Source organism: Quercus suber, unplaced genomic scaffold (assembly GCF_002906115.3).
Source record: "Quercus suber isolate HL8 unplaced genomic scaffold, Cork oak 2.0 scaffold_444, whole genome shotgun sequence".
NCBI lineage: Eukaryota > Viridiplantae > Streptophyta > Magnoliopsida > Fagales > Fagaceae > Quercus > Quercus suber.
This window is the reverse complement of record NW_027069895.1, coordinates 367,411-381,931: the sequence shown is the minus strand read 5'-3', so window position 1 is coordinate 381,931 and position 14,521 is coordinate 367,411. Positions and strand designations below refer to the sequence as shown.

The 14,521-nt window shown below is 35.2% G+C and overlaps 1 protein-coding gene across 3 annotated transcripts in view; it reads left to right on the top strand.

Moving 5' to 3' along the window:
- Window positions 1–14,521, top strand: part of LOC136062722 (uncharacterized) — a 40,010-nt gene that overhangs the window by 17,425 nt on the left and 8,064 nt on the right. For all 3 annotated transcript variants that reach the window (XM_065762162.1, XM_065762161.1, XM_065762160.1), the window contains 2 exons: window positions 1,369–1,872; window positions 1,976–2,125. In XM_065762162.1, coding sequence (XP_065618234.1) covers window positions 1,369–1,872; window positions 1,976–2,125 — 654 coding nt within the window. The remainder of the gene's footprint in view (window positions 1–1,368; window positions 1,873–1,975; window positions 2,126–14,521) is intronic.

The following is a 14,521-nucleotide window of genomic DNA, read 5'->3' as shown; positions in this document are numbered from 1 at the left end:
TCAAACAGGTATTTATACTCTCCCTTAATTTCCCCAAATGAAACCGCTTGCTCATAAAAGCAGAAGATCATGCCGTTGAAAGTGGGAAACGTGGTGCCGCCAAAATTTAATGTGGGCACCCATTAAGTCTCGAAACGCTAAAAACGCGCATCGGGCAGTCAAGAAGCCGCCAGCATCAGTATAAACTGAAGTGGGGCAATTCGTCCAGTGGACCCGCATGTATCAAAACCCTCCTCCCCGTTCGAGGGAACGTGCAGCAGAGTTTTGAGGGGCTATTGTGGGGCCCATAGGCCTGATAGCCTCGGCCCATCATATAGCAGGCCCAAGGCCCATGCCGAGGAGTACAAGCTATTTTTGAGAGAGAGGGGGAGAGCCTATTTTCTTAGATCCACGCCGAGGATACCTTGTCCTCGGCCTGACAAAGGTGATTTTGGGGAGAGGCTAACCCCAAAGTAAGCTGTCACTCTCGCATTTAATGCACTCAACTAACCCCCCTGGCCGCATTAATGGGGAGGTAACCCCTTGGCAGGATAACGTTGATTAGAGTGAGCCACTTGAGTGCCGATAAGGCCTCTGATGGGACGGACGACCAGAAGAAAAACGAATAGACGATCAACAGATGGAAGCAGGAGATAGGAAGATGAAAACTATAAAAGAAAATCTAGTAAAGCAAAGAGAGAGGGGGGGGGGGGAAACAAGAAGGCCTCCTCGGCCACAGGCCGAGGAGCATTCCCCCATTTGTAAGGAAACACTTAGCATTTTTTATAAGAAAAGTTCGTGCATGGTGATCGACGGCCAGCACCTAAACCTGTCAACCCACTCTCTATAAATTTATTGTTTGGACTTATTGGGCTGAAAACCCATCACTCAATTCGAATTGAGTCCCTACAGTTAATGAATGCTTTAAGAATATTGGTTTAGAAAATATTTTTAATAAATTTTTATAATTTTTTTTATAATTTTTTATATATTTTTTAAAGTAGTATTAAAATTTTTCTAATATGGTTTATTAACAAATATTTTAAGGGCTATTTTAACTGTGCCCATATATTAAATCCAAAAAAGAAAGTACCATATACATTAATGCAAATTCATGGATATGTGCTACAAACTCTTTGTCCTATTTTTTATATTTTACTTTATGTTCACCAATCATAATTAAAAAAAAAAATGATCAATTCTATCTCATTTTTTGTGTTTTACTTGGAACTAATATATTCTGGTTGAATTCAAGCACAACTTCTGTGCTAATAATATTATTCGTTTAGTCAGTGCTGAAATCTAAATGAATAGAATAATCATCTAGTATTGCTATTAGATACTCCAAATCTTTTGATTTCTATAGCAGAAGTACGAAAAACTTGGCAGGGATGAGGAACGATGAGAACAGTGGTTTCAGTCAGTATCTTTCTTTTGAAAAACATATCCGCAAAGGTAATTGGGATGCTGCTATGCAGTTCATTAACTCGCATCCGGAGGCAGTGAGTGCGAGAATTTCTTTTTTGGAAAGTACTGCTCTACACATTGCTATCTTTGAAGGACATACGAATATTGTGGAGGAGTTGGTAAAGATAATGTCGGAAGAAAACTTAAAAATAAAAGATACATCTGGTTTTACTGTTCTAGGTCATTGTGCTATGGCTGGAAACATCCAGATGGCAAAATGTATAATTGGGAAGAGCCGGAGCTTACTTAGCATTGGAAATGGAATCGATGACCTCATTCCAGTCGTGCTAGCTATTGCGTGTAACCACTCTGGAGCAGAAATGGCGCGCTATCTCTATTCTGAAACTCCTCTAGAAGATCTAATGCCAAGAAATGGCATCAACGGTGCTACGTTTATTACCTGGGCTATTTATTCCAAAGCTATTGGTAAGAACTTCAGATTCAACTATATTTTCGTATTCATTTCTATGCTTTGAAACACTCGGCATGATTCCCTTACAATTAATTGCTTATGTTTGCAACTCAATAGATATGGCTTTGAATTTACTCGATAGTTACCCTGAGTTGGCTATCACTCTGGATTGCTACGGGCAATCTCCTGTGCAAGTATTGGCTGGCATGTCTTTTGCATATCGGAGTGGAAATCAGCTCGTATGTTGGAAACAGTGGATCTACAACAGTGAGTATCACTCTCTTTTCTCGATCAGTCTATTAAATTATATGCTATTTTGCTCACGCCTTGAAGAGTTAATTTATGAATGTTGGTTTTATATATAGTTATTTTAAAACCTCGTTTTTTTATAATAAAAAATACAATTATATTTTCACCCAACTTTTTTTTAAGGTTAAAGATAGAAATTATATTGATAACTGAAAGTATACAGAGTAAAACCTCTGAGCATAAAGCCAAATAGGGGAAAGACAATGGCTATAGCAGTGGGAAGAAACTACAAAAAAACAAAATGGAGGAAACATAGTACAAGTAAAACCTGAGCAGACAAAAGTCACAAACAAAATCAAGAGCTTCGGTGTGCAGCCACAAGCCTCTGATGACTGATACTCATCCAAGAAACCAAGGGCTCCATTTAAAATGGATTTGGGGTAGGCTTGAAATTTATCGAAATAAAAGTTATTTCGAGCATTCCAAATTGCCCAAGACATCACTGCCCAACATTCCACATCAAATTAAGGAAGTCTGTCCACCATCAACCTAAATAAAGCGAAGAAATCTTGGATAGTTGTACATTTTTAGACTCTTTAACATAAGTTGTTTAACCTAATTATTTAGCCAAATGATTACTTAGATAAATTATTCAGTTTTAGGTTAACACAATAAAATCATATCATGTGAATAATGCGGAAATATAAAGAACACAACGATATGATAACTCAGGAAAACCTAAAAGGTAAAAAACTTAGAATGGATTTAACCTAGTTATCTTTAAGGTAAAATAGATCCACTATGAAAAAATTGAAATTTTTACAATAGAATTTAGACCATTAACATCCTATTATTACCTCGTATAGAAAACTTACTACCACGACCACGTAACAGCTCCGAATCTACGGACTACTTCTTTCTTTGATCCACTGCAACCACAAGTTCTCCTACTTGTGACTTTAAGACTCCACTCAAAGGTTTCAGATCTTCTTGAAAGTTCTTTATGCAGCAACTGAAGTGATCATCAAGTTCTTGACATGAATCTTGATCTTGATAACCCCAAGTATGTGTATGAAGGTAAATACCTCTAGATCTCAGAAAAGATTCAACACACAACTCTCAAAAGACTTCTAAAATGTAGTTAGGGTTTTTCATTTTATACTTGGAGTAAAACACAAAACCCTATACGTCAAACGGGCTTGGGCTGAATTGGAATTTCTGTAGAAAAATAAATCGACGTGTGGTTCGTTTGATCGAGTTTAATTTTTGATCGATCGAGCCTTGCAGATTTAGTCCAATAATTTCTGCAATCACTCGATTCCAATTTTACAAATAAACACACTTTGAGCAAGTCTAAACCTAAACTCTATGTTTTGATCATGATTTGCCAACACATTACAAATTAAAGTTCTAATACATTAGATCCTAGAGTCTTAGAACCTAACAATAGCATTGAAACATTTTTGAATCTTTCCCTTAGAGTATTAGCATTGGAAAATTCCAATTCTACTCTATTTTAGCATTCCAAAAAGTCACTTTATCATTATACCATACCATTTTGCAATACCTCCAACATCCTAAACTTTTATTTTCCTCTTCTACTCATTAAAAAAAAAAATATTTACATAGTAAAATAATATATACCAAAAGCAACCATCTACATGGCAACCACCCTCTTAACCACACCACCTCCACACAGCAACCCAGTCACCACCATATAACAACCACCGTGACACCAAAACCCGTTACCAACAAAATCCTTCTTCTTCTTCTTCTTCTTCTTCTTCTTCTTCTTCTTCTTCTTCTTCTTCTTCTTCTTCATCATCCTAGAATCAGTCACTTCAACCCAAAACCCCAACTGCAAGAACAAGCCTTTCCCACCACCCCCGAGATCTTCCTCTTCCATGATCCGATCATCGACCCAGACCCACCGCCACCACGATCTCCGATCTCCGCCAATCCACGCTGATCCCAAACCCAAAATCAACACCCAGCTCCGTCACGCTGATCCCAAATCCAAAATCAACACCTAAATCCAAAACCCAGCTCTGTCACACCCAGATCAACCCACGCCAATCCACGCCTAAATCAACCCAAATCAACACCTAGCTCTGTCACGCCCAGATCAACCCAAATCCATAGCCCACAGTCCACCATGCCGATCCACCACTTGACCCATGATACACCGATCGGAGCAAACCACACCCACATTGGAGCAAACCCATCGGAGCAAATAGCATTGAGAGAGAGGAAAGGGAGATGGAGAAAGAGAGAGAGAGACGAGGAGGACAGAGTTGAGAGAGTGGGAGAGTCAAAGCAAGAATAAAATAACGTTTTTATTTTTACAATACTGCTTGTAGAATTGCACTGTAGCAGTATTGCAAAAAAAATTTGCAATTCTTGGGTTTGCAATTTTCTGATGCAGTAGATTTTAAGGCTTGAAATGCTAAATACACCCTACATATGGCATTAGCATTCCCCAATGCTAATGCTCTTACACAAAGCCAAACGTTCCTTGCCAATGAACATTCCCATAGCAAGTGGCCTACAATTCAGGTTGCTGGCAGCATAGATCACATTGTGGTTCAACCTTTAGCTTACGTAGGTGTAAATTATCCCTAGTGGGAAGGATATTTTAGCATGCTTGCCAAACAAATGTGCAGACCTTTGGGGGCACATTAAGGGACCAAATTCTTAGCCGAGGTGTGGGAAGTTTTGTGATAATTGTGTATACTTAGGAAGGTCAGTTTTTTTAAGACCTGCTTCCTACTCTCTATGTGTGTTAAATACTTAGTATTCTCAACCAAAAAAAAAAAAAAAAAAGGGTAGGTAAGTAAGGCTGAACCTGGATACATGGTGACCTTAATCTCCAAATAGTGGCGTTTCCAAGGTCAAGGGAACATCCAAAGTTTGAGCACATAGAGGGGGCGAAGGCCCTCCACTTTTGTGGCAAAACTTGCACGTCAGTTCTCTTGATTGACACTTCTTTTCGACGTAAATCTATCCCAGTCTACATGGAAGGGTCAGTTAGGTTCTAGTCCTAATCCTCACCTATCATATCTTCTTTGTTTTATCCATTGAATTGAGATCCTGACAAAAAAGAATGCATTAGAGTACTGGAAGAAATAGGGAGTACTTGATTAAAGGTTGATTATGCAATGCCCTATTTATTTTCGTTGGAAAGGTCGCGTTGCGGCAGGAAGAATGGGATACTCTAATGATTTTCTTGTTGGTTAGATTCCAACATTGTATAGCTAAGATATCTGATAAAATTGAAAATGCCTAGACCTTCTCTTAGGAGAATGGCCAAGTGAAACACCTTGATTATTTCAGGATTCCTAGGGATAAGGTTATAAGAATATTATATCTCAAAAATCGCATCATCTTCATTTTCAAACTAAACTTGCTATGAATTGTTACGATTGTACTTTGTTGGGTTAAAGATTGACCCCAGTTAATTAATTCAATTATTAAAGTTGATTAATTAGATCAAATTATATGCAATATTATGGAGGCACAAACAAATCACCAATATAAACTAGAGTGCAGCGAAAATCAAATTTGATACGGTGATTTGATTACGAATGGAGAAAAGCTTCATAAGGAAAAAATCCCACCAAGTGAATTTCAAGTTACTACTCCCAAAATATCCACTAATTAAGAACAAGTAGTTACAAGTATATACTTTAAATTATATACTAGCAGAATCTTACAACTATATACTGGCATACAGTTGAACCTTTACTTTAATCCCCAATTGGAATTAATCTTGTAGAAACCTTCTCCTTTGCACGAATCCCAATATGTGATTGACTTCTTTGCAAAAATCTCACTATATGACTGACTTCTTTGCATGAATCTCAATACGTGTCTGACTCCACAACAATCTTTTTGATTGTTGTAGTTGATTTGCAGCAATTTCACATAAAAGCACCAATAAGATCTTCAATTGTTAGTGCTAGAGTATTGCTTGGCACATAACCCAAAGGCGAACAAGTGTCGCAACAAGATCTCTTTCTTCTATTTTCTGAACTTACAGGTTCAAAAGGTGGGGGCTAGGGTTTCAATAAGAAAACTTTGTGAAGCATTAGGGTCAGGGTTTTCTTTTTCTACCACCTTATTTAAATAAGAGCTTAATGGGCCTTCTAAATGGACTCTCCTATTCCTATTAGGTTTACACAAACCCGTAAACAAATAGACAATTAGAATAAAACGTTGCAAGCTGAATTCTAAAATCTCGTATCTCAATAGATCAAGAGGTATCGAGCTTCATTAAGTCTTGATAGATTGAAGGTTTCGAGCTAGGTATTAGGACCTGCAGATTCAGCTTTTCTTGAGTATTTTTTATATCTTCAATAGTACCACTTGTTATACTTCTTCAAAGTACTTATGATAATCTTGAAACCACTTAGAATTACCTAATTACAAGTAAAATGCATTTTGTCATAGGATATGCCAATTAAATAAAAATATCCCTAACGATCTCCCCCTTTAGCGATCTGTGAGAAAACCCCCAAGAGTACAATGGATGTTCTAGAATACATTATACTAATGATCACACAGAAAATAAGTCTACTCTAATACTTGAACTCTTGAAAAACTTTGTAAGAAAAGAGATCAATGTATGAATATGACTTTGCAACCTGTCATTAACTGAAACACTAAACAAGATACATCAAGGCATCAAGTGTGAAATATAAGACAAGTTATATAAATGAAATCCACATGCAAGAGATAAGAAAAGAAAAGCATATGTAATACAATAAGAGAACATAAATTAAAGTATATATCAAATCAGCTCGAATGTATATGAAAGGTTTACAAAAACTAAAAGTACATGAGATAACTCCTATAGTATACAAAAGTCATACAAAATTCCTCACTACATCCCTCAAAGAACTCTCCCCTTAACAACTAGCCTATCCACTCTCAAAACTACTCCCCTTTTTTTGCCATGATGGACAAAGGTGGATCACTATGTGGTAGTCATCTCATCATCAGAAGAAGTGGCAGAAGCTTCATCATCATCTCCCCTAGTAGAAGAGGCAACCAAAGAGACATTCTCTGGAGTAGGAAAAAAAACCACCTAGTCTAGACTGGAGGCATGTAATACGTCTTATGTGAGTGTTCATCTGAGACATCTTATCAGTAAGATGTGTCAGGCAATCATCATGAGAGGTCTAAATCTCTCAAATTGCACCAATGTCACCTCTAACTAGCTGCAACTGATCAAGAATGGCAACAAGAGTTGCCTCTAATCCGAAAGAAGAGATGGAGCAGATGAAGATGATGGTCAGGATGTGAAGGCAGTATCCTCAGCAGTTCTAAACTCAACCTCTTCCCGGTAAGCAAGAGTCGGATTATCTCTAGACCTCTTATCCTAGGTCGTCAGTTGTGAAGAGTTCCCAGATAAAGTCACCTTCCCTAAAGCACCCATGATGTAGAAGGGAGAAGAAGAAGGGAAAGAAACATGAAAATGAGTAAGGAGTCGAGTGATAGCAAATGGAAAAATGAGCTTTCTCATGGTTTGTAGTATTAAGATATGTATCCATAATGGATATTATCATCTGCAAAGGAAAGTCTTTGGATAGACCTTCAGTAGTGAATAAAGAAATTGAACACGAGTTTCAATGATGGTGTTATAATGAGGCTGAAGAGTGTGTATGAATGTCATGATCATGTTCAAAATCCTAGGTTTTAAGCAAAATCACATGTCACCATACTGAGGGTTCCACCCAAAGTAGATGAACATTCACATAAATGAGAGGCCAATGCATCTCAAGAGAAAGAAGAATGCACCGATGACCCAGGGTAGTCATGTTTTTCTACCTATGGAACTCAAAGTACATCAGAGATAAGCTTTAGCGTAATAGTGATACCTATACCTCGAATGTAAGTAACGAACATGGGTACAGAGGTATTGGTTATGTATATGTTAGAGTAAACTCCTGTTTAAATACACCGGGACAAGTAACTAGTCGTTCACATATGAACTCCCATCCATGAGATTTAAACATATTGGGTACCATTGTTTGTAAGCTCAGACAAAAGTATTTATTATTTTGCAAGAATAGAATGCAGAGAAAAGTCCTCCTCGAAAGCCACATGGTTTTAGGTATCATAGAATCGATCTTGAGTAGGAATATAAGGAGTAGAAGATTTAGAATGGGAAAAAAGAGTACATTTGGGAAGATAAACTTTCGAGGGAGAGACAGAATCAAGAGATTTAGACATATGTAAGAGTAAGAATTGAAGAACGATGCATGAATGTGCATGAGCATGTGACATGAACAAATATCTTCCACAAATAGGGCACAAACTCATTCCAAACTATAGACTCAAACATAATCAAGGACACAATCCTAGAAAATGTATGAGCATACTCCAAAATGTTAATGGAATGCAATGCATGACAATACTATAGTTAATCAACTAACCCCAAGGCCTAAACATGAGAAAATTTTCAAAATCCCCAAAATTTCAAAAACCTAGTCTAAGATGCATGAAATGTATGAAAAATAAGAAAAGAGATAGATTTAGACCACATACAAACAAATTGATGAAGTTAAAAGGCCAAAAATGAGATTGGAGACTTGATTTTGGTGGTTTGGGTAAAAAGGGATTGAGAGAGGTTGAAGAGAAATCCAAGAGAGAGTGCTTGAAATGAACAGGGTTGTCCCACGAGTATATATAGAAATTGCAATCTCGATAGATCTAGGAGGTTTCGAGTTTTAAGATTCCATGGGTCGAGAGGTATCGACAACTGAATATCTTGATGGATCAACTAGGTGTCGGGGAGGTATCGGCCAGATAGAATGTTGAGAAGTTGGTCGCGATGGATTAAAAAGGTGTTGAACTTTGAAGTTCGATAGATCAATTAGGTATCAAGGATGAACTTGATGTATCGGGGAGTTACCAAGATGCATAAAAATGTGAATTTTCAAGGTGAAAAAGCATGAAGTGTATGCAATCAAGACATGATCAAAACCATGTAACTACCCTAAGCAATCAATACCAACAAGCATTGGACTCTCAATCATAAAGCACTAAATAGTCTATCCAATTTTAATTATAAAATCAAGTTAAGACAGTTTAGTACGCTTTTACTAACACTTGCATCACTTGTTATGGCCAAATCACACAACTCATGTACAATGTAACATGAATAGAAAAGGTTTGCGTGAAGTGTGTGAAAAAATTTGCATACAAGCATATGTTGCACAAATATGTTCGAAATTTTTATGAGAGAATCATAAATACTCACATCACAATCATAACTGTTTGATGAGAACTATCACGTTTGAGGTACATCCTATAACTCCCACATCTCCTAGCAACAAGTTTGGAATCATATTATAAAGCCTTTTGATTCTTTTTGCTTTAATTTTTCTTTTGGCATATTTTTCTTTTTGCATATGTTTATTTTGTGCATATTATACATGGGTACATATAAGAGAGAGTAGAAAATACCCATTAATTTTATTTGAACACCCTTTTTCTTGTTGAGCAAGTGCTGCACCTTGTCGTAGCATGACTTTTATGAGTTGCACACAAGTTTTCATGATTGACGAGTTTTAGTGGTGAGATAGTTATATACGCATTTCTCTTAGGATTTTTTAGTCCTACTAGTCAAAATGAGTGATATAGTTATGAACTTTCTGATACCACTTGTTGAATTATAGATTGACTCTAGTTAATTAATTCAATTACTCAAATTGATTAATTAGATCAAATTACAGGCAATATTGTGGAGGCACAAACAAATCATCAATCTAAATTAGAGTTTAACTAAAATTAAATTTAATATGGTGATTTGTTTACGAATGAGGAAAACCTTCACAAGGCAAAAACCTCACTGGGTAAATTTCAAGTCACCACTCTCAAAGAATCCACTAATTAAGATTAAGCGGTTACAAGTATAAGGAATCTTACCACTACTAGACCTATCTCAAAATACCAACCTACAGTTGAACCGTTACTCTAATACCCAATTGGACTTAATTTTGTAGAAGTCTTCTCCTTTGCATGAATCCTAGTACGTGACTGACTTCTTTGCATGAATCCCACTACGTGACTAACTACTTTGCACAAATCCCTCTATGTGGCTAACTTTATAGCAACCCTTTTGATTATTGTAGTTGATTTGCAGCAGTTTCATATAAAAACATCAATAAGATCTTCAATTGTTGGAGTTAGAGACTTTGCTAGATACAGAACCCAAAGGTGCATAAAAGTCGTAACAAGATCTCTTTCTTCTATTTTCTAAAACTCACATGTTCAGCAGGTGAAGGGTAGGGTTTAAATAATAAAAAAACCTTGCTTAAATGTTTTTTAAGAGGGGAAGATGAGGGGTTTTAAGGGATTTGGAGGGGTATCTTATCCCTCCTAACCCCTCTTTTTTAATTCTCCCAAATTGGAGAGATTTGGAGGGAGAGTGGAGTGGAGGGGATTAAAAAAATATTTAGTTTAAGATGTCAATTTATATTTATTTCTTTAAAAATTAATAAAATAAGGTCATTATTGTCAATTTATATGAAATTCTCCTCCCCTCTCTCTCCCTACTTAATTTTTAAAACATCCAAACAAAGGAATAAATATCTATTCCCATTCCCCCTACTTAATTTTTAAAACATCCAAATAAGGTGAAAAGGTAACCATTCCCCTCTACTCTCATTTACTCCTCTCACTCCTTACTCTTTACTTCCCTTTCTCTCAAAACTTCCAGACATAGTGTAAGAGTATATATGATTCGTAGAATGAAAAGCCATATTAGAGTTATCCAGGGACGGAACTACACCTGGGCTGGCCCCCCTCAGATTTTGAAAAATTAACTAGTAGTATGCATAGACTACACAAAAATTCTAACTTTTGACCCTAAATTGTATATATTTAATTGTTTCCCAAATATTTTTACAAATCATGGCCCCCCTCTCCAAATAAATTGCCATGGCCCCCCTCTCCAAATATTTTTACAAATTGATCCATGAAATTTCCCAAATTGTTTTAATCAAACCACCCCTTTACTGCGTTACCTCAAAAATATCAAGAAAATCCATCAGCCAAACCGACAAAACAATTCATAAACTTGGATAATTAAAATAATCTTTAGCCAATCACAAATCCAGTATAGAAAAAAATACCAAGAAGTTAAGTACAAATGACAAATCCTTAGCAAAACAATCCTTTAGTTTTGCACCACCACCAGCATCTTCTTCTTTGGCCGGCTGCATCTCTGCTGCTTTCTTCTTCTTCTATTTTTTTTTTTCCTAAGTCCACAACGTTCAGACTTTAGTGTATGCCTTCTCTCTATTTTTCAAAATGATGATTGACAAAGGCACCTTGGAGATTGTGGCAAAGATGGCTACAACTCATTGTGGTTCTTGTGGCCAATACAAAGCCACGTGCACTTAATTGTTTCTTTTCTTCTTCTTTTTTTGGTCTGATCATATAGTATGTACTACCTTATATACATAAAGTTATCTTGAAATGAATGTAGTAGTATACTATCTTATATCCATTAATTTTGTTGTAACTTTATTGTGTTAATATATTATTAATAACAATATTGTTGTGGCTTGTGGGTTTTTTTTTTTTTTTTTAAATTTAAAATTTTAAACTAAAGAAATAAATATTGAAAAGAAAATAAAAAAAAATATTAATTTTTATATGGGTGAAAGATTCTTGACTTTGTAAATCAAAAAATAATTTGAATTGTTACATAGAATAAATTCCTAAAAATTAATATTAGAATACATCCACAAATATGTTATTATGATGTGTATGCATTTTTTGGTTGGCTAAAATCAACACTTGTGAAACTTTTTTTGGGTTATGCTTGCCCCTCTCAAATTCAAATCCTGGTTCCGTCCCTGTTTGTGCTTGAAAGGCTCACAAGAATTGGCAGTATTATATGTGAAAGATTAGGTGTTATGGCTGGGGGCAGTTAGACAATATGTAGCTTGGATATGACTGGTTTGGTGATGGTGGGGTTGTTAGCACTCAAAAAAGAAGATTTGGCAAATAGGAAATGAAGCTGGTGAATCACTTATCTCCTGCTTGCTGCCTTCATAGTGTTGCAACTTCTGTTCTGGATTTGTTGATCTGGATTCTACAACTAATTAATTTTTGAGTCCTCAAGTTGGAGTGTAGTAGGTTTACTGGAGAGTTTGTTCCCTTTATTTTGGTGTAATTTTCTAGTTAGGAGGATGTGTTTTGTTTAGTTTTGTTGACAATATGGGTTTGTAGTGTATGCTGCTGGTTTGGTGTTCTGAACTTCATAGTACCAAGTTTGACTATCTAGTAATTGTGCTAGCTGAGCTCTATAATATCGACTTGCTCTTTACAATATGTCTGTATATTAGATGTATAATTGAATAATTTAGTTCTATCATTATTATTATTATTATCATTTTTCAGTTTGAGTTTGCATTAGTGGCTGAGAGCCATCTTCAAGAGAACATTTTGGTGGATATGATGTTGGTGGTGGGCAATTTGATGTATCATGGCATCGGAATTGCAGAAATGGCCTAATGGGAAAATGTATGTGTGTTTATATATTGGGTAAATTTTGTGTAGGGATATTTTTATTTATCTTCAAAGAATAAGAATATATTTATATAGAATATTTGAATGCTGATTAAATTAATGCATTTGACTTGTAATGAATTCTTATGAAAGGACTATTAGTAGTGACATTCTTTTTTTTTCTTTTTTTCTTTTTTTCACCGAACTGACATAAAGAATTAGATTTGCCAAACTTGTAGCGTTACTTCTCAGTTCTCACTCCTTGTCAATAATTTTTTATTATTTCTAATTTAGAATATTTTTAATATAATGGTAATAGTATTTTTATTGTAATGTATTGGTTAGTATGGAGATTGTGAATTGTTTTTGACATTCAATGTAATCTTTTTTCTTTCCTTTTTTTTTTTTTTTTAAATGACTTAATGTATTTCTCTCTATGAATTCATGAAATTTCTTTAACAATAATGATTAGAATATCTTTACTGTTATTGCTGTTATTGTTTTTATTAATATTGCAATTTTTAGCTTTGGATTTATTAAAAGAATGATAAGATAACCTTAACTACATTAGCAAAAAAACCTTTTCGATAATTTGTATTCAAAATATCAATTTTACATCACTGTTATCCAAAGGCTCAATTGACATAAATAACACTTCTTCATTAGTTTTTCCAAACTCTTATTTATGATTTTAAAATCCATGTTTTTAAAATGAACATTTTAAAATTGTTATCTTTATAAGAGTGCTGATAGGGCTACACTAATTTTACTACATAAGTCTTACAAATTGTTATTATGTTATCAATTACAAAAAGATAATTTAAATATTTATTTTTAGTTATGAAAGTGGTATCGATTATATTCATTATTATGGTAGTTTGTAAGTTTCTTGTAGTCTTTTCCAAGTGTTTTATGAAACATCCAACCTAAAGGACAATTTGACATGTTAATTGATATGAATAACATTTTATATATATATTAAAGGACGCAAAAGGGATGGATATACAAAGTAACATGAAATTGCTGCATTTTTCGCCACCCTATCCACAGGATAATGCTCCATTTGCTTTGAAGTAAATTATTTTTAAGAAAATGTTTTCCAATTTTTAGGTGTTTGTTTGCATATAAAATGTGGTTAAACTTATAAAATATTTTACGTTGACTGTAATTATAGAAGTTATAAAACATTTTACCTTTAAAAATTTGGTAAAACATTTTACAGAAAAATACAGTGGCTTCCCTTCATCCTAACTGGTGGCTAGGTCATCGGTCTGAGAAGCTGGGTAGCCAGTGCTGGCATTCCGATCATTGGAGCCACAATTGCAGCAATAGGAGCCACTGCTCTAGTGATCTATGCCGGTGTTTAAGTGGTTGAAGTTGCCACTCTAGAGGTTGGTGTCGAGGGGTTTGATCATTGGAGACAAGGTCCAATAACTGAAACCTCCATTCCAACCATCATACCGGACATAGGTGCTGGCAATCCAATCACCAAAGTCATTGCTTTGCTGACAGTCGCTGATAGTTTGGTTGTTGGTCTTGGTGGCTTGCTTGAAAATATTTACTTGTCATACTAAACACCTAAATTTTTCTTACTAAATAGATTTGATAATCCAACCCGCCACGCTTCTCCCATCTTCTTGTTTTGATAGAAAACTTTTTTTATATTTTAATTTTTTTGGAAAATGAGCCGTTTTCCAATTTTAATACATTTTCTTGAAAACTGTCTCATATTCTTATATTTGGTAGCAACATTAAAATGAGTTGGAAAATGCTTTATGATATCTGGTACACACTTGTTTTGATAGAAAACATATATTTTTTTTTTTGGAAAATGTGTCATTTTCCAAAATAAATTTTCTTGTATTTGGTAGCAAACTTGAAAATGAGTTG